At 39.1% G+C, this 16599-nt stretch overlaps 3 protein-coding genes across 4 annotated transcripts; all 3 read left to right on the top strand.

The window, feature by feature from the left end:
- The first annotated feature begins 440 nt into the window (after positions 1-440).
- On the top strand, positions 441-9668 carry LOC134184567 (uncharacterized). 2 transcript variants are annotated; one of them, XM_062652302.1, is made up of 16 exons: positions 441-486; positions 635-972; positions 1711-1962; positions 3933-6553; positions 6613-6661; positions 6790-7089; positions 7147-7449; positions 7512-7559; positions 7625-7639; positions 7698-8088; positions 8152-8220; positions 8396-8553; positions 8622-8783; positions 8860-9044; positions 9105-9227; positions 9283-9668. In XM_062652302.1, exons 2-16 carry the CDS (start codon positions 666-668, stop codon positions 9430-9432), a joined length of 5133 nt encoding a protein of 1710 aa, XP_062508286.1. In that variant the 5' UTR covers positions 441-486; positions 635-665; the 3' UTR covers positions 9433-9668. The 2 variants fall into 2 exon arrangements, with proteins under 2 accessions (XP_062508286.1, XP_062508293.1); XM_062652309.1 differs by lacking the exons at positions 9105-9227; positions 9283-9668 and having other exon boundaries at positions 8622-8652; positions 8705-8783; positions 8860-8997.
- A 128-nt stretch (positions 9669-9796) lies between these two features.
- LOC134181772 (uncharacterized) lies at positions 9797-13411 on the top strand. Its single transcript, XM_062649041.1, has 5 exons — positions 9797-9895; positions 10024-10135; positions 10837-10925; positions 10981-11116; positions 12002-13411. The coding sequence occupies exons 1-5, from the start codon at positions 9842-9844 to the stop codon at positions 13216-13218; spliced, it is 1608 nt and encodes a 535-aa protein (XP_062505025.1). The 5' UTR covers positions 9797-9841; the 3' UTR covers positions 13219-13411.
- A 185-nt stretch (positions 13412-13596) lies between these two features.
- LOC134176234 (uncharacterized) lies at positions 13597-16336 on the top strand. Its single transcript, XM_062642917.1, has 5 exons — positions 13597-13637; positions 13703-13814; positions 14219-14292; positions 14428-14566; positions 14686-16336. The coding sequence occupies exons 1-5, from the start codon at positions 13599-13601 to the stop codon at positions 16260-16262; spliced, it is 1941 nt and encodes a 646-aa protein (XP_062498901.1). The 5' UTR covers positions 13597-13598; the 3' UTR covers positions 16263-16336.
- The last annotated feature ends 263 nt before the right edge of the window (positions 16337-16599 follow it).

The following is a 16599-nucleotide window of genomic DNA, read 5'->3' as shown; positions in this document are numbered from 1 at the left end:
TGATAATCAGAAATGAATAAAGAAAGGGTTACATTTCTAAATTATTGTTTTACGTATGTACTTTGTTTCAGGTCTTTGAGATGTAGCAAATTTACATTCTCTGGTGGTTCAAATTAGACTGAACCTCATTTGGAATTGGAGATTCCCATCAAATTTGATTAATTAATTGTCGGTACCCGGTTTTCCCCTCCCCCAAAGTTTTAAATTTTTATTGTGGAAAATGGACACTGCTAGTAATTAATTAAGTAATTAAATATACCGTCTTTAGTGCTTAGCTCTAGCGCTCATGGAAAAATTAATCAGAGTAACCGCCCAAAAATAAAATTAAAATATAATGACAACGTACCAAATATACAAATTATAATAAACATACAAAATATTTAATTAACAAATTAGATTAACATTTCACTTTGCCATTTATTTACGCATGCGTAGACGTGCAGAGAGACGCCAGACTGCAGAGCAGATTTCGAAAGACGAGACACTGTACGTTTTTAGACGTGATCTTTAGTAAATTGGTTGCGTGGAGCATGTTCAGTATCGTCGTTTTCCATTTCTGTATATATGTGTAGCAACACTTCCTGTTTAATTAATTAAGAGACGCAAGATAAATCGTTCTAATGTCGTTGTCTAGGAGATTTTGTTTGCTGATTCGGTATTGAGCGATGGCGGACGAGAGCTGGCAGTCGGAAGCCCTGGGTGCTTGCTTTAGTGGCCTTAAACAGAATCACCAACTCTTCAGCGCCTTTCCGTCACAGCTAGCAGCTATTCTACTTCAGAATAAGGGAGTACTTACTCCAGCTGATGTCAATGAAGTGAAGAAAGTAAAAATTAACGAGCAGACTGCGAAGTTATTCGATATTCTAAGACAAAAGACGGCTACCAATGCTAAACTTGTAGCAACTGTCAGGCAAGTTTTCGTCAGCAGATCGTCACTTAGAAGTGCTCTGGCGTTTCTACCTAAATTTGAAGGTAGGTATTGTTCTGTAGTTGTACATTCTCGGTTTGTGCAATCCTATAGCTAGTGTAAGGTTGTAGAATTCTAGACTAGCGTAATGATCTCTTCGTGTTCTCTAGGTGTGGTTTAATTTCGCTAAAAGTAGAGGGTTAATTAAAGAGCTAGTGTAGAGTCAGGACTTTGTATTTTTTTTAGTGGTTGCAGCTCTCATCTCAATTGAGATGGATAGAAAAGCGTAACTCATCTCTGGGATCACCAAGACTAAAAAACTTTTTTCTTGTCTATGTGTACAGTTAGGACAAAATGGGGCTAGAGATAATGGTTCAATTTGAGGCAGTAGAGGCAGACTTGTTGATTTAATTAATGTTGTGTTGTTTGTCTAGACAGGGGGCTGGAATGAACATCTCTTGCATTGTGTAGAACTATTTCTGTTGTGAAATAGATATACCAACTTGGTTTATACGTAGTTTTATTGGTATTAGCCTATCGAGGAATTGAAGTTTGCACTGTGCTGCTCAACTCTTCACTTAATTCTAGTATTACAAGTATATAATGAGGATATGTTTGAAGAATTTAAGTTTATTAATGAATAATGTACGTGGAGACGGTCTAGCTAGATGTAATATATCTTAGTCGGGTAATACTGTAGAACATAGGCAAACAGGTTTAATTAATTAACTATTAAAAGATATTCCTGTAAAGGTAATTGGTGAGCAGTGCATGTTGTGAACTTGTTTTCTGTATGTATCTAGCTCCTAAAATTACTCAGCAACCCGGCCCATCTGTAATTTACTGTCCTCTTGGCAAGAAAGTTACGCTGTCATGCAGAGCAGATGGCAAACCTGTTCCTCAGTTACAGTGGTATTGTGGAGAGTATGCTATAGAAGGAGCTACTGCTTATGAAGTTGATGTGGATACTCCAGGGAATTATTTTTGTGTGGCTACAAATCGAGTTGATTCGGCTACCAGCATTTCAGTTGCCATTGCAATAGTGAAAAGTGAAGGTAAGAGTTTGACAGCATCTTGTTGCTCTATGCACTATTTTTTGTTTCTTCTTTGCTTGTCTAAGTCAGCGATCCAAGTTTCTCTCTACCTCATGCTGGTGAGGTAATTATCATATGTTATTAGGACATTCAAGTACTTCTATATATACCTTACTCGGAACATAGAACTTATGGCATACACGAACATGCACATAATAAAGTGTATCGAAAATCTGCATGTCGTCTGGGAGTACGAGGATACACAACAAAATACATGTTGTGAAAGGCATATGGTTATTGACTATTATGTAGACATGGCTGCCAAAAAACAATGCTCAGAGGATTAGCTTTGTTTCTTCGCTATAAATTTTTATTTTAGCACCACAGATAGAGAAGATGTTTGTGATGAGGAAGAGGTAGTCTACCGTAGGTAGCTTGTCTATAATTTTTTATGCAACAACACTGCTTGAAAAATCTGCAGTTGCTGGCGGAGCTTCAGCAACTGGCATTAACTGCTCAATAACTTATGATAGTCTTGTCACTGAGCCGGCAACCAAGTTCTGACTACTTTACATTTTTGTTCTTTTTTCTAAGTTTAGTAACTTACACTAATTTCATTGAGGTTTAGTGTTTATTGCCGAGTGTAGCGAGGCTTCTAATCCGGGTTGCACAACATAAATGGGTGTGGTCCTATATGGGTCTCCATTGAGCTTTTGGTATATATATATATATATATGTGTGTGTGTGTGTACACACAAATCTCAAATTTCTTCTCCCCACGACCACGTTTCATGATAGGACTTACCTTAAAAAATCGTTTCCGTGTCCGACTACAGATGAGTCTAAGAACGATTCGTGCAAGTGACCAAAAGGCGGAGAAAATGCTTCATAGAGTTCCGTCGCCCCATCCTTTTGTATTGTAGCCAGGGACTGTGTGTACTCGACAACTAAGAAATACCTTCAGGAGTTGAATGCTACCTACAATCAACTATTCACACGTCCCATACTTACAGCATGATCAATCCTTTACTACACTGTGCTGCATCTAACACTGTTGATAGTCAATGTTTGCTGATATCAATTTCTATGTCAGTAAATACCATACCACTGTCGTTACAACGGAACTGAGTGCATACCTAGACTGTACATTTCAATTGTCTTGATCACGATTGCAAAACGACGGCTACCTATACCAGGCCTATATACGTAATCTAAATTACTAGGAAGTTTGCAGATTTACTTTCATGACAGCTAGGGTTTCAACAAATACGTATTGTCTAGCTAGGACTCGGCGTTTCAGTAGGCGGTCTGAAAGCTCCGTTGGAAGTGTTACTCACGAACGCGAGGCGCCTACGGATACCGTAGTACTAGTATGGGATACAGTTTACTCTAACTGTTATTGTACAGTAAACCCTTACATATCCGACCCCCTATGGGCAAGCCACGGAAGAATAGGGCTTGGATAAGTGAAAGAAGGGATAATCAAAGCACCGTAGTTTCAACCATACCTCGGAGTTCCAGTCTGCTTTGAGTCCCAGTAGCTACATAGTCTGAACTCTGAAACATGTACAATATGCTAGTGATAAAATGATTGCACGAAGACGTAATATGTGTACAGTACTATATGCAAACTATAATCACCAAACTAATCTTAGAAGCCTTCATATCTTTTGTTGCCATTACTGGTCGTCGTCACTGCACTTGCGCAACGGGCTTGTGATGTCATATCCGCTTTGCAAAAAGGGTCGGATATGTGAGGGTCTACTGTAGCTGCTAAGTTCCATCACTAAATCTGAGATAATCTTTATACGTGGATAGCTGCTGTTTGATTTGTAAGCATGCGAGTTCAGGGTTTTTGTGGGTCTTCATATGACGGGTCAATTATTTAGATTATTGTTAAGACTTCAGCAGTGGGTATGTTATGTCAATTTCTACCTCTAAAGCATTATATCTAACGATTGCAGAATTAGACTGAAAAATGCTTTTTTTAGCTCCCTCAGGCTTGCAAGAAAAAGAAAAGGAGCATTTCTATCTACAAAGCATTCTTAATGCTCCACCTGAAATTATTGCTCGTGGCCCAATAGCAAGGAAGGCTTTTTATGATGCCATGAAGACAGGTGGCTATGTCCGAATTCGTCAAGCACCTCTCATGGTTGTGGGCCAGGATCGATCAGGAAAGAGCACGTTTGTTCAAGCAGTTGTAGGAAAAAACCCATCTGAGGTCTCATCTAGTAGTACAGATGGCATTGAATTCACTCTAGTGAAGTGTCATCTAGATGACAGTGACTGCAAATTTGTCATTCCGGATCCTGGAAATGAGATCGAAATCATTGAAAGAGCGCAGGCAAGGTTTATTGCTGAAAAAGTCCGAGAAACAGAACAAAGGCAAGAGGCGACGAAAATACAAGTGGCTGCACCACATCAAGTTGTTCAGCAACCAGAAGGAGAGACAGATGAGAATAATCAACAACATTTAGGTGGGACGACTTCACTCAATCACCAGGAAGCACTTGGTACAAAGTTGGCAAATGGCGCTTCTTCTCTACAGTCAATTATAATACAAGAGCAGTATCCAACACTGACCCCTCGTATGGAAAGACTTGTGGGCGAGGAATTAAAGAAGCTTCATAGTGGCAATTTAGAAGATCTTAAGGATGCACCAGACCGTTACTTATTGCTCAGAATTTCTGATTTTGCTGGTCAACCACTGCACTATAACAGCCATGTCTATTTTTTGTCTGATACTGGAGTGTATGCTATTATTTTTGACTTGACTAAGCATCTCGAAGATATAGCAAAGGTGCTGTTATGTGTGGATGGTGTTGAGGCTTTGATAGATACAAGCAGGATTAGTTCATATACTAATCTTGACTATTTCAAAACATGGATGATCTCTATTACTAGCACAAAGGGCCATGTACCTGCAACAGAGAGTGGCAATTTGGTCACTCGTCGCTTTCCATCTGTTATGTTTATTGGGAGCAAACTGGATGAACTTTTTCTGAGCTGTCCTTCAAATGATTTTTTGATGACTGAAATTATGAAAAAGAAAGAGCAGATTCTGTATGAACTTGTTGGAGATCCAAAATATCAAACTAATGCTGTGAAAGAGGAAGAACAATCCCAAGTTTCAACAGAAAAACAATGCCAAACAGATGGAACAAAAGTAGACTCGCAGACTTTGCATATTTCAGATGGTATGCAACAAGCTTATGGGAGGAATAAAGCTCACTTACGTGACCCCATGTTCTTTTTTGTTGACAACTTCAAGACAATTCCTGGATCAGAGCGAGAATTTATTGCAATCAGAAAGCGTATTGTGCAGTTAGCAATGGAGCAACCAAACACAACACAACTGATTGCATTTTCTTGGATCTTACTTGAACTGGAATTGTACAAAAGGAGGAAGGTATCAAAGTATCTTAGTTTGAAGGAAGTTGTTGACCTTGCACAACAACATCAAGTTCGAACAGAGCATGTTGACATTGCTCTAAAGCATTTTGATGATATGGGAGTGGTCGTGTATCGTCCAGAGAGTCGCTTGCTTGAAACTATAGTTGTTATTGATCCTGATTGGCTTGTGAGAGCTTTTCGTAGCATTATTCGCATCAAATTGCCAGTATGGTTATCTGATCCCAATAATGATGCGTGGGAAAAAGTAAGCAAAACTGGTATCTTGCAGTACTCTTTTATAGAAAATATTCTCACCACTCCTCAGTCGAATAGCAAAGAAAAACTATTAGCAGAATCGAAACCAGAGCTAACTTTTCTTGTTGACCTCTTTCAAATGTTTAGTTTGCTAGTGGCATATATCCAAGCGTTTAGTCAGCTAACCCAATATCGCTCTAGTATCTCAACTGCTACTTCCAGAATGACAGTATCACAGTTTGTTGCTCCATCACTGGTTGCAGAAGATCCAGACTGGGAATTGTTTGTGGCAAGAAAAGATATTGATCCTCGTCATGCAGAAGTCAAACCAATTTACATCAGCTCATTGACGTGCTGGATTCCTGATGCTTTGTACAACCAACTGGTAGTTAGGTGTATTGGTAAATATCCGCTCTGTCCTGAGATTTATCGATACTTTGCACGAGTTCACATTGATTACGATTATGACCTATTGCTGATCAACTGCAAACCTTGTGAGAAGCATGAACCGTTAGCCATCGACTTGAAAGAAGCCAATGGAAAAGTTATGATTACTGTTGTGAGGGTCAGTTCCTTTAGATGTCAAAGTAGAGTCTCAAATGTTTGCCAGGAAGCTCTTCAATTTATTCTTTATGCTGTTGATGATATAAAGGGTACTGGCATGCATGGTTTGCAGCTTACTCTAGAGACTGCTGTGTGGATGCAGTCTAGCTATCGATGGATATTTCATCGACTTTCCAGGTGTTTTTCAGCCGATGGGAGAAACAAATCCACCCAGCATGGACAATGTGCTCTTCAAATTTGCAAGCGCCATTCTATCGAGGCTTGTGCAAGTATAAAGTGTTTTGAGGAGGTCTTTCTGTCCATCTTTACAAAACAGGATGGAGAAGAACATGCTAAACATTTGAACAAAGATAGTTGTCCAGCTCTTGTAATGTGGGTCTCAAGTCATGAATATCCATCGGTCTGTTTGCTTTTTGAGAGTTGCTTGTGTATAATTTTTAGCCTTCTTGTGTACTTTAGAATGAAAAGAACAGGCCACTGCTTGGAGGCTGCTACACTGAGCAAGGAGGTATTGTACTACTACTATTGCCTGTTTGCTTGTTTGTCGGTTTTGTTGCCTGTCTTCTTGCACGCATGGTTGTAAGGCTTGAAATGCTGAATGTTGATTAAGTTTATGTATTTCTTTGTTCGGGGTAGGCTTTCTAACACAACCATGTCTCGGGATACCGTCTGATCCAGTTCGTGGTGATAATGTGGAAATAAAATGTGTAGCACAATCTACAACAGGCCATCCGGTCTATGATGGGGATGTGCAAGGGCTAAACTATGAATGGCGATTTAAAGGCAAAGTTATCCGACTGAGCAATCAACAACGTACATATGGCATACGAGCTGTTAATGACGAGGATTGTGGGATATACACATGTCGCGTTTTTACCATTGGAGGTGATTTTTCTGTTAGCCGTCCTGCCATGCTAAAGCTGCCGGCTAAGAAACGTAAGCCTCACTAAATTTGCTTCAGATTTCTAATTTACTGTTATGTATTGTTTACAGAGTTGAAGGTAATTTCTAAAGTGGTTTGTAACAAGGACGACCATGAACAGAAATCGTGGATTGAAGCAACTACTACATGTATTCAGTTGGGAGAACGGCTGTACTTTATGTGTACCACTAAAACGGGTGTTGATGTTCAGTACCAATGGTACTTTCAAGGAAAGCCCATTCCAGCAGCTACAAAATCCTGTTATGAAATTCAGCAAGTTCGAGACTATCATGATGGTGAGTATGTCTGCAAAGTTAGGAAAGATGATGATTACTTTGAAGAAACTTCAAAACCTGTTGTTCTTCATTTATCTGGTGAGTAAGTGGAACGTGTTAGTTGATGTCCCAAGTTGTTTAGGTGGTATTTGCTATCTCAGATGAACCAAAATATCAAGAAGCAGCAAGGGGAATATCCAGAGCTAGAAGTAGGCATCGGAGTGAACATTAGGGACGAAGAGTTTGTTTGTAATGCAACTTTGTGTATTTTCAGGTTTTCCACTTTCTGGTGAGGTGGATGACTTATAGTCTGTGTTAAATGGGTTGTTAGTATGATTGTTGTTCAGGCAAGGTTGCACTTTTGATTGGAAATGCAACGTATGATAATTCATCAGTACACAAGTCACTGAAGTTGCCAACTGCAGATGTCCACACTATGTCTTCTATTTTGAAGAACGAATACAAATTTCAAACAATTACTCTTGTAGATCTAAATTTGTTTGAAATGATGGCAGCACTGGAACTGTTTTATGGCTTGGTGAAAAAAGGGGTATATGCTGTTTTCTATTATGCTGGACATGGTTTTCAAGCAAATAATGAACAGTATCTCTTGCCTGTTGATGCTGATGATGAAAATGATATCCGGAAATCTATTCGTGCTGAAGGAATAGCTTATGAACTGCAATGCTGTAAAGCTGATTTGTCACTGCTTATTCTTGACTGTTGTCGAGTACGACTGTAGGTTGACTTCAAGTTTTCATGTGGTTACATGTCTTTGTTATTTGTAAACTGATTTGTTAGCGTGAGTCAACAACGAAAGAATGTACTTTCGTTGCAACAGTCTGAAACTGTACTGACTTTTTCAAGTTGGTATGTCTCTTGTCTTGTACTACTATAATATGTAATAATATAATGATATAATATAATAATATGCTATATTGTGTTTGTGATTTTTTTGTCAGCATTTTCTATTAGGGCATTGGCTCTGTAATGTTTGACACAAACTACTTAGTTTGGATGTGCATTCATGGTGTGATTTCTTTAGCCTTCCTAGTAGGAAGACTTACGAGATTGCTGATGGGTGTCACAAGAACAGCATATTTACATCACTCTTGGCTGCAAAACTCACAGAGGCAGCAAAAACAAGTCTTCCTAGTGAGGTTGGCGAAGAAGTTGTTAAAGTCATGAATGATACGAAAGAAGGTACTTTGTCTGTATTGGTGTGTACTACATGCATTGAGTTAATCTTTAAATTACACACCCATGTTTAGAAGTTGAGAAGAAATGTAAAGAAATGGGGATGTACGGAAGAGTACGTGACACAAAACCTACTCTTGTTTATCAGAATCCAAAGGGGCAGTCTCTTTCTGACATTGTACAAGTTGAACATGATGTTGGGATTAAGAACTTTAAGAAAATTCGCACCTGCTTAGGTATGGTATGTTTACTTTTGTAATTGGGTGTGAAGTAAAGTTGACGTCTGTTGTTGATTGTTTTTGACTGACATAGAGGTGCCAGCGCCAATACCATTGCAGGTGCCACATGCACCAGAGATTCAAGTGGTTGTTGAGTATCGTAGGGTGTTCTGTAATGTCTTGATGGTCTACTGTAAGTATCAGTTATCTGACCCTAACGGTACCATTTCTGATTTGACTGTCAAACTATCAATTCAGAATGTTGACAAAGCCGAGAAGGTGCAATTCCAGGTTTCTTGATTGATTCTGTGGTCATGTTTGACTGTTAGTATCCTCTAGGCTGGTGTTAGTTTTGAATATCTAACGGGTTGGTCTGAAAGTGAGTTGGAAGATACTGAAACAAATGCTTTTGGAGTTCAGGCTTGGTCATTCAGTGATCGTATCAAGATTTTTGGTATACAGGTTAGGCTATCAAAGACCGTCTAGCCATTGTTGTGGCAAGTGGCTTGTATTGTAGCGACTACAAGAGGTTGCTCGGTCGGAGTTGACATTTGCCATTGAAGTCAGTTATGTGAAATTTAATGGTATTCTTCAAAATCGATTGGAACGCCTTAAGTGCAAACTCGAGAGCTTGCCTCTTATTGCTAAGGAGGGGTGGTATGGTTGAATTCAGTATGAATGTCTTTCTTGTTTTTAGTATATTCCTTTCTATGTGCCATGTATTTTAGTTAGTAGAGTAGTAATAGTTTGGACCAATATTTTAGTGCTTAAGCGTAAGTGCTGTAGCTTGTTCTGTTTTGCACAGAGATATATCGCGACCTTTAATTGAGATGACAAAGAGCTCGAGGCTCGCTTCGCTCGCCAACAACAAATCTGCAGAACACAAGGTCAAGTTGTACACGCAGTTTAGATTTTCACAGTTGAATCTACTGTACTAGCAATTGTAAGACTTTGTAGACCTCACACCAAGGTAAGAACTGTGCGGTAGGCAGAAAAAAGAACACGTGCTGCAGAAGACTGCACATCCGGGATAAGGAACTTCTCTTACCAATCCCGTAGCTAGTCGGACCTCCTCGATGGAACAAGACGACCCTTTTGCGGAACATAAGCGCAATGTTGTTTCAGCTGCTGTGAGTGTCAGTTCGCTGTTAGAGGGCCCCTTTAGGACTTAGAATCGAGTTGCCGGAGAGATGAAACAGGGCGCTGTGCAGATTGATGTGTTTGGCTATATGTCGTGTGACGATTGCTGTTTGAGTAGACGAAGATTAAGAATACTGTTGCACCATGTGTCTTCAGACTCTTCATGAGGTCTGTCGACTTTGGGATCGAACAGCTGATGGAAACGCCTACCGGTGGAGGGTTGAATACACGTAGGTGATGTTTGTTCTGTGTTCCTTGTTACTTTACATGTTTTGCATAGACTAGTGTTGCCACATACACTTTACAGGCTAAAGTAATAGGCGCGCGCGCGCACACACACACACACACACACACACACACACACACACACACACACACACACACACACACACACACACACACACACACACACACACACACACACACACCACTCACAACGATGCCTGTTTGATGAAAAGCTTGCTTTAACATACTTTCTTTTAAGAGCTCACACGTACTAACATTTTAAAATTTTAGCTACATGTACTAATATTTTACTGTATACGTCCAGTTAGTGATCGAGAACCAGAGGTATTTGCCAAACTAATGTATCTGTAGAAAGATTTTCATTTTTTCATTTACACTTACTAGATCTAGTGATGTTACAGGAACAATTTGGTGCTTGCTGGTAGTTGCTATTAATATGTGGCAGGAGTGTGTCTTCTATCTAACTTCTCACTGTTTAATAAATTTACAGATCTTGTGTTTTGTCTTAGATGTTTGCGTATAAAGTTGGTCTCGCGTAGCCAGACTCCTTTTCACCACGTCATACTTCTGGGCAAAAATAGAAGTATGATGCGGCGGTAAGGGGTCTGGGTACGGGAGACTAGTTTAAAGTCGCAAATTATTTCTATGTGTGAAATATTGTTGTAGTGTTACTAATTTTGTTTAGTTGAGATGAATGTTCTTGCTGTTGATTATGAAGATGGAAAGCTTGTTAGTCATCTTCTGAAGCTCATGGCAATTGAACCAACATCAGAGGTCACTTTGTCTACTATGACAATTATAGTAATACTTCACAGATGTGTTTGTGCAGATAACTGAGTGGCCTTCTAGAAGGAAACAGTCTGAACTCAGCAAGCAAATCTCAGCAATGCAGAACTTTCATGGCCTTGTTCAATTGATGTTGGCATCTAATCCGTGTCCAGGTGTCAGGCAGCTGAGGGACATCAGTATGCCTTACTTCGCTAAGTTTCCTCTGTGTTTTTGTGTTTGCTAGCTAACTTGGCATATTATGTTGTGATCATGAGTTTATTTATTTTACTGTAATGGGTGTGATTTAACCAGCCATGCTTATGTTTTGGATGCTACCGACTTTGTTGTTGTGTTTAATTGAACAACAAGTTAAAACTGTTTTTTTTGGTTTTAGTAAGATCCATGTAAATATCTCAATGTAGTGCTATGGTTTGTATGGATGAACATTTATGAACAGCTAGATGCCAACTTCCAGTTTGTGGGATTGTGTAGTATATGAATGTCTGTACATGCTGCCACAGATGTGCTGCAATTAATTAACCCAAGTGTGCATGCGCTAGGGTTACAGTAATACCGCTGTGGATAGCCGATTCTGTAGCTGGACCAATGACTGGTCATTGGAATACGCTCATTGTTATTGCTCATTTAGCATACATATTTATGAGTGATATAGTTCTATTGAGATAGACATTTTAAGTATACATGTGCACATAATATTATTGTGCCTGTCAAACTGTATTGCATATGTGTGCTGTGGGCTCTTGTTTAGTGAAATTTTTTACAGATTTCGATGTGTGTATGTCAGTAGACAGATTTTCTGTTTGAAACGTTTGTGTCATGTTGCCAGATGTTTCTTGTTAGTAGTTGTGCCTCTATATTGGAGCATTTGTTGCATGAGGGTTTACTGAAGATTTAAATTAAAGTGTCATTGTAGTGTGTGTGTGTGTGTGTGTGTGTGTGTGTGTGTGTGTGTGTGTGTGTGTGTGTGTGTGTGTGTGTGTGTGTGTGTTGTGATTTAATGGAAACTTTTGATGAGTTGATGACTGTGTCATAGTATTATAAACATGTGTAATTCTTTATAGGTAGTATCCCATCATTAGTCGCTTACCTTGGATACAATTACTGTCTCCGACTGACACTGTTTACTATGGCAACTTCAGATGACATGATGCGTATGATGAGAGAGGACATTTTTGCTGCTATGGCTAGTGTAGAGTATCTGACTCGCAAGCTCAATATAATGGCAGCTAAAAGTAAATTGCATGCATCATGGGTATTTGCCAAGGAAGCAGCCAAGAAGTTTGTGGATAATCCCAATTCTGTGAGGCCATATGGTATAGCCAGAGATGCTTTAAGTGACACAGTAGGGTGGATCATTCATGAAGTTGCTACAAAAGTCAGCAAGCCACTGAGTTACATTGTCATGCATTGTCATATTGTGGCATTACTCTGTGGTGTCCTGCAGTCAGGTGAGATGCCAAAACTTGGTACTTTTCACAGTTATCTAGAAGTGTCAAAGAAACTCCCAAACTCTTGGTTCGGAAAACGTTACACAAAATTGTCATCTGAAGCACGACAGGTCATGCTTACTGGTCTCAAGAAGCAACTGAGTTTGGATGACTTGAGAGAACTGTATCGTACAATGGTTTGGATGTCAAGAAACTTCATATATTATTTTCGACCTGACTATGTTGAATATGAAGCATATTCTCAGGTTAACGTTGTCCAACTGCCAACACATGAAAAAGATCTTAAAACAACAGGCAACAAATTTGGTGAGGGAGCAAGTGCTAAGAAGTCGACTGCATGTAAAATTAGCATCCCGACAGTTACTTCAACTGACCAGAGTGGAAATAGGATTGATATTCAAGTACAACACATTGCTGCAAAGATCGACGATGAGCTATTGTGTGCACAAAATGTAGCACAAGTCAAACGTATCAAACAGAGATTGAATTTCTTTGCTCAATACTTAGATGGTAGAAACAAGCAGTTGGAAAAAGAGTGTAAAGATCTGGAAATTGGTTTCTTGAGATATACCAGGCATTCAGCTGTCTTTTCTGTATTAGTAGTAGAATTTGAAAAGAAGCAAGTAGAACAGGAAATATTGAAAAAATTGATTGTCCTCTTTCACCGATTGAAGCTTGATGCAACAAGTAGAGGAACAGAGCTGGGAGAAGGACGAAGGAATGAGAGAAGTGGAGGTAGAGTTGCTGAGCCTTTTTCAGAAAGTCTGCAAGCTGATCCAAGTCAAATCGTGATTGCAATCTGTTCAGCTCTTGGATTAAGCATCGATTAGCTAAAATAATTTCTAATGCTGCACTAGTCTTTGCAAAGTTAACTTTAGATTTTTACAATATTGTCAGGTGATTCATTTGTGTGATCGACTCAAAACTAAACAGTGTGTGCTACTGTGCTGTAGATATACAGGAATCCGCGCAATTGTTTGGTGTGTGGTTTAATTTTCTATTATATATATACCAAGTCTAAAACTTGCAATTGGTCAGTGTGGTACCGGTGATCAATATTAGAGATCAACATTGAAAACATCAATGTATGACCGAGAAACCTAGATGTTGTATTTCAATATATCTACAGAGATTCAGTAGGTGCACTACAGTATGTACCAAAATTTGGGGACTTTGTTTGCTCATGCGCAGATTCATGGTACGTAGCAACATGGCCGTGGCATGTTATGATGTCATACGAGAAACTCTGGTGAGATGCGCATAGAAATCTTGCCGTCATGAAATGGTGATTACAGTTGGTTGTTCTCTTTGCAGGATAATTTACAGATACATAGCGCTCTTCATCCGTTTCGCATGCTGTTGAAGACCCTGAAATTTACTGTCTCAAGTGCATTACTTGTTGGAGTCGGATTTAGTCTAAACATAGGTAAGTTAGAGAGTAGCGTTGTCACCGCACTCAAAACTTTGTACAAATGTGTACACGGTACCGGTAGACATTCACTGCTGTCCGAACACAAGAAAATAGAGGAGTGCACATATTCTGTTCATTTATCACATGTGTTCTGTGGTTTTAGTTGAACATAGCTAGGTTGAGGATTACTGTTGGTGTAATGTTAATAAAAAAATAAATTTATTAAGCGGCAAGATGGTTAGGCCTTTTAATTAACTTAAGCCTTTAATTAAGCCTTGTTTGTAACATTGAACAGAAATGTTGACAGATGTACCTGATATTGTTAGAACAATTACATGTATATCTGAGGTTTTCCATGTTAAAGATTTACGTTGAAATATATATCGTAAGAGTAGACTGTTTGTTTGCATTATGTTTAGGTCATTTCCATGCACGAGCTGTAGATTATGAGACAAGCTCATGTCGGCAACTACTCTATCTAATAGGCTTTGAGGTATAGCAATTTATATGTGTTTAACAGAATCAAGGCTCACGATGACTAATGCATGGAGGAACAACTGGTTTTTGACTAGTGATTGTATAAGGGCATGTTGTCTTAATAGTCGTATGACAGTGTTTTATGTCACAGGACATGGGTCTGCCAAGCCGTGAGCTGTACCTTGTAGACCTCCAATCGAATGTTCCAACATTACAGACATTTTGTTTAGTAGCAGATGAGAAGCTATCAGTGCTGCCGTGCCCAAATATAGAAGAGCTAAGGGAACTTGGTGAGTTTGCATATGCATCTCACATCACAATTACAGCAATGTGGCACACAAATACTAAGAACCAAGTTTGGACAACAATTTTCGTAAATTGCTTTATGTAGTTTGGGCTGTTTGTTTAGGACATAACAATCGGCTTTTGATTGCTCACCTTGCATACAATTTTCGATCACGTATCGAGTTATTGATTGCACGTACTCCTGATGCTATGAAGAATTTAATCGAGGAAGATATTCTAAACGCTATTGAATGTGTTGACTACCTAGCTGATCAAGTGGGTGTCATGCAAGAAACATCACAACACTATCATATGTGGAAACAGGTGAAAGAAGACATGTATAAGGTCTTAATTACTAGGGAAGCTAACTGGTCAGATTCATGTGTTGCGCACACATTAATGGAGATTGGCAAGTCTATTCTTATGGAATTGGATGTGAAGTTTGAACTGACTCTTTCCCAGATATTTCTACATTCATATGCTATTGGGTTGGTTGTATCTCACATTCTTGGGGGAAACACATTGGAACCTGATATTGCCATGCTTTACATTAGAGCTTCTAGTAACATTCCTTTCGGATACTTTTCTCAACGTTATACAAGATCTGTAGACAATGTAAATACACTGTTGATACAGCTAGTGGAGAAAGGTTTGGATGTGTCTGAACTGAATACTGTATGTGACATTACAGCATGGCAATCTCAATTCTTTATCTTTCATGTGGTGTTCGTTGAAGATGATTCAGCTGTTGGAGCAGGCCCATCACAACAACATTTATATGAATGCATACACAGAGAGGTACAAGTTGATGCACAAGCTCATAATGAAAAACCCTTCCACTCTGTGGTAGCACCTATAGCATTGCAGCAATCTCAGCAAGCTGAAATAGAAGTGCCTGAAATTACTACTGACTCTGTGTCTGATGTCAACAAGGCAGGAGAGAAGGCAGATCAGGAAGAAAATGAGAACCAATACCAAAGACTACCTGTTTCACTGTTGCCAGATCAACTACATCAATCACATGCTGTGGAAAGCCTTGATGTTGTTGCAATGAATGGACTTTACAAAAATACAGTAGAGGTACAGTCAGATTTAGCCCTCGATGCTTCGAGAAACGTAGATGAATCAGGGCTTGTTCAAAATGGTGTTGCTCGATCTTTATCTATAGCAGCCTTAAGACAACAGTTACAACATTCAGAGTCAGCTGCTGATTTTAAGCAGCAAATGTCTAGAGTTAACGAGTTTATTGATGATGTGGACAAGACATGCACACAACTTACTCGGGATTTGAAGGAACTGCATGATGCATTGTCTATAATATCCAGTTCTGTTGTCACAGAAGTCCTGGAAGAAACTGTAATCGAAAAGAGACAACAATTGGCAGAAGACAGGAGTGCATTACATTCTCTCTTTCAGCTAAGACAGGAAATGGCTGGCCATCAAAGAATGCTGGTGGTAGCTTCTTTGTCGTCAGTATCTGTAGCCTTTGGCCAACAGAAGTTGGGGGAGATCCTGGAATCAGCTCGCACCGATCAAATGGTTCTCGGTAAATTGACAGCTTGTGCAATAGACATGATACCTGTACAGATGGTGGAGAGTCTGTGTTGTGAATTGGCATCGTTTGACTATTTGCACCCAGTAAACAAATTCTGTCAACAAACTTTAGTTATGAAATTATCAAAGAGACTTACTGATAATTAACAGATTGTTTCGTAGAGCTATGATTTCTAAGATTCTTATTCTTTTAATTAATTAAAGCTACAAATAGAAACAAAACTACTGTAATGTTTCTAATATAGGGTTTGATTAATATTCTGGCGGAGATTTGTTAACATAATATTTAATTACACCCTACTGATACTGACTGTTAATTATTTAGGTAATGTAGACTGTATTGTAACATTCAGATGTTCAGATCCCCTTGACTGTATACAGTCATTTATATCGATATCAATGAATCATTACAACTAGACTACTTTTAGTACGCACACAACAGCCACATTGCACTAATAGTGACTGTGCATGTATCAGTGCACCG

The sequence above is a fragment of the Corticium candelabrum genome, chromosome 1 (genome assembly GCF_963422355.1).
Source record: "Corticium candelabrum chromosome 1, ooCorCand1.1, whole genome shotgun sequence".
Lineage (NCBI taxonomy): Eukaryota > Metazoa > Porifera > Homoscleromorpha > Homosclerophorida > Plakinidae > Corticium > Corticium candelabrum.
Note: the sequence above shows the minus strand (reverse complement) of the source record. Positions and strands in the feature narration are given on the sequence as shown.

Coding starts and splice junctions, on each gene's coding strand:
- LOC134176234 (XM_062642917.1), top strand. CDS start 13,599: ATGGCCGTGGCATGTTATGATGTCATACGAGAAACTCTG. Junction 14,293..14,427: donor TCTATCTAATAGGCTTTGAG/GTATAGCAATTT, acceptor TTTATGTCACAG/GACATGGGTCTGCCAAGCCG. Junction 14,567..14,685: donor AGAAGAGCTAAGGGAACTTG/GTGAGTTTGCAT, acceptor CTGTTTGTTTAG/GACATAACAATCGGCTTTTG.
- LOC134184567 (XM_062652302.1), top strand. CDS start 666: ATGGCGGACGAGAGCTGGCAGTCGGAAGCCCTGGGTGCTTGCTTTAGT. Junction 6,662..6,789: donor CTGCTACACTGAGCAAGGAG/GTATTGTACTAC, acceptor TGTTCGGGGTAG/GCTTTCTAACACAACCATGT. Junction 8,221..8,395: donor GTACTGACTTTTTCAAGTTG/GTATGTCTCTTG, acceptor TGATTTCTTTAG/CCTTCCTAGTAGGAAGACTT.
- LOC134181772 (XM_062649041.1), top strand. CDS start 9,842: ATGGAACAAGACGACCCTTTTGCGGAACATAAGCGCAATGTTGTTTCA. Junction 10,136..10,836: donor CGGTGGAGGGTTGAATACAC/GTAGGTGATGTT, acceptor AATTTTGTTTAG/TTGAGATGAATGTTCTTGCT. Junction 11,117..12,001: donor CAGGCAGCTGAGGGACATCA/GTATGCCTTACT, acceptor AATTCTTTATAG/GTAGTATCCCATCATTAGTC.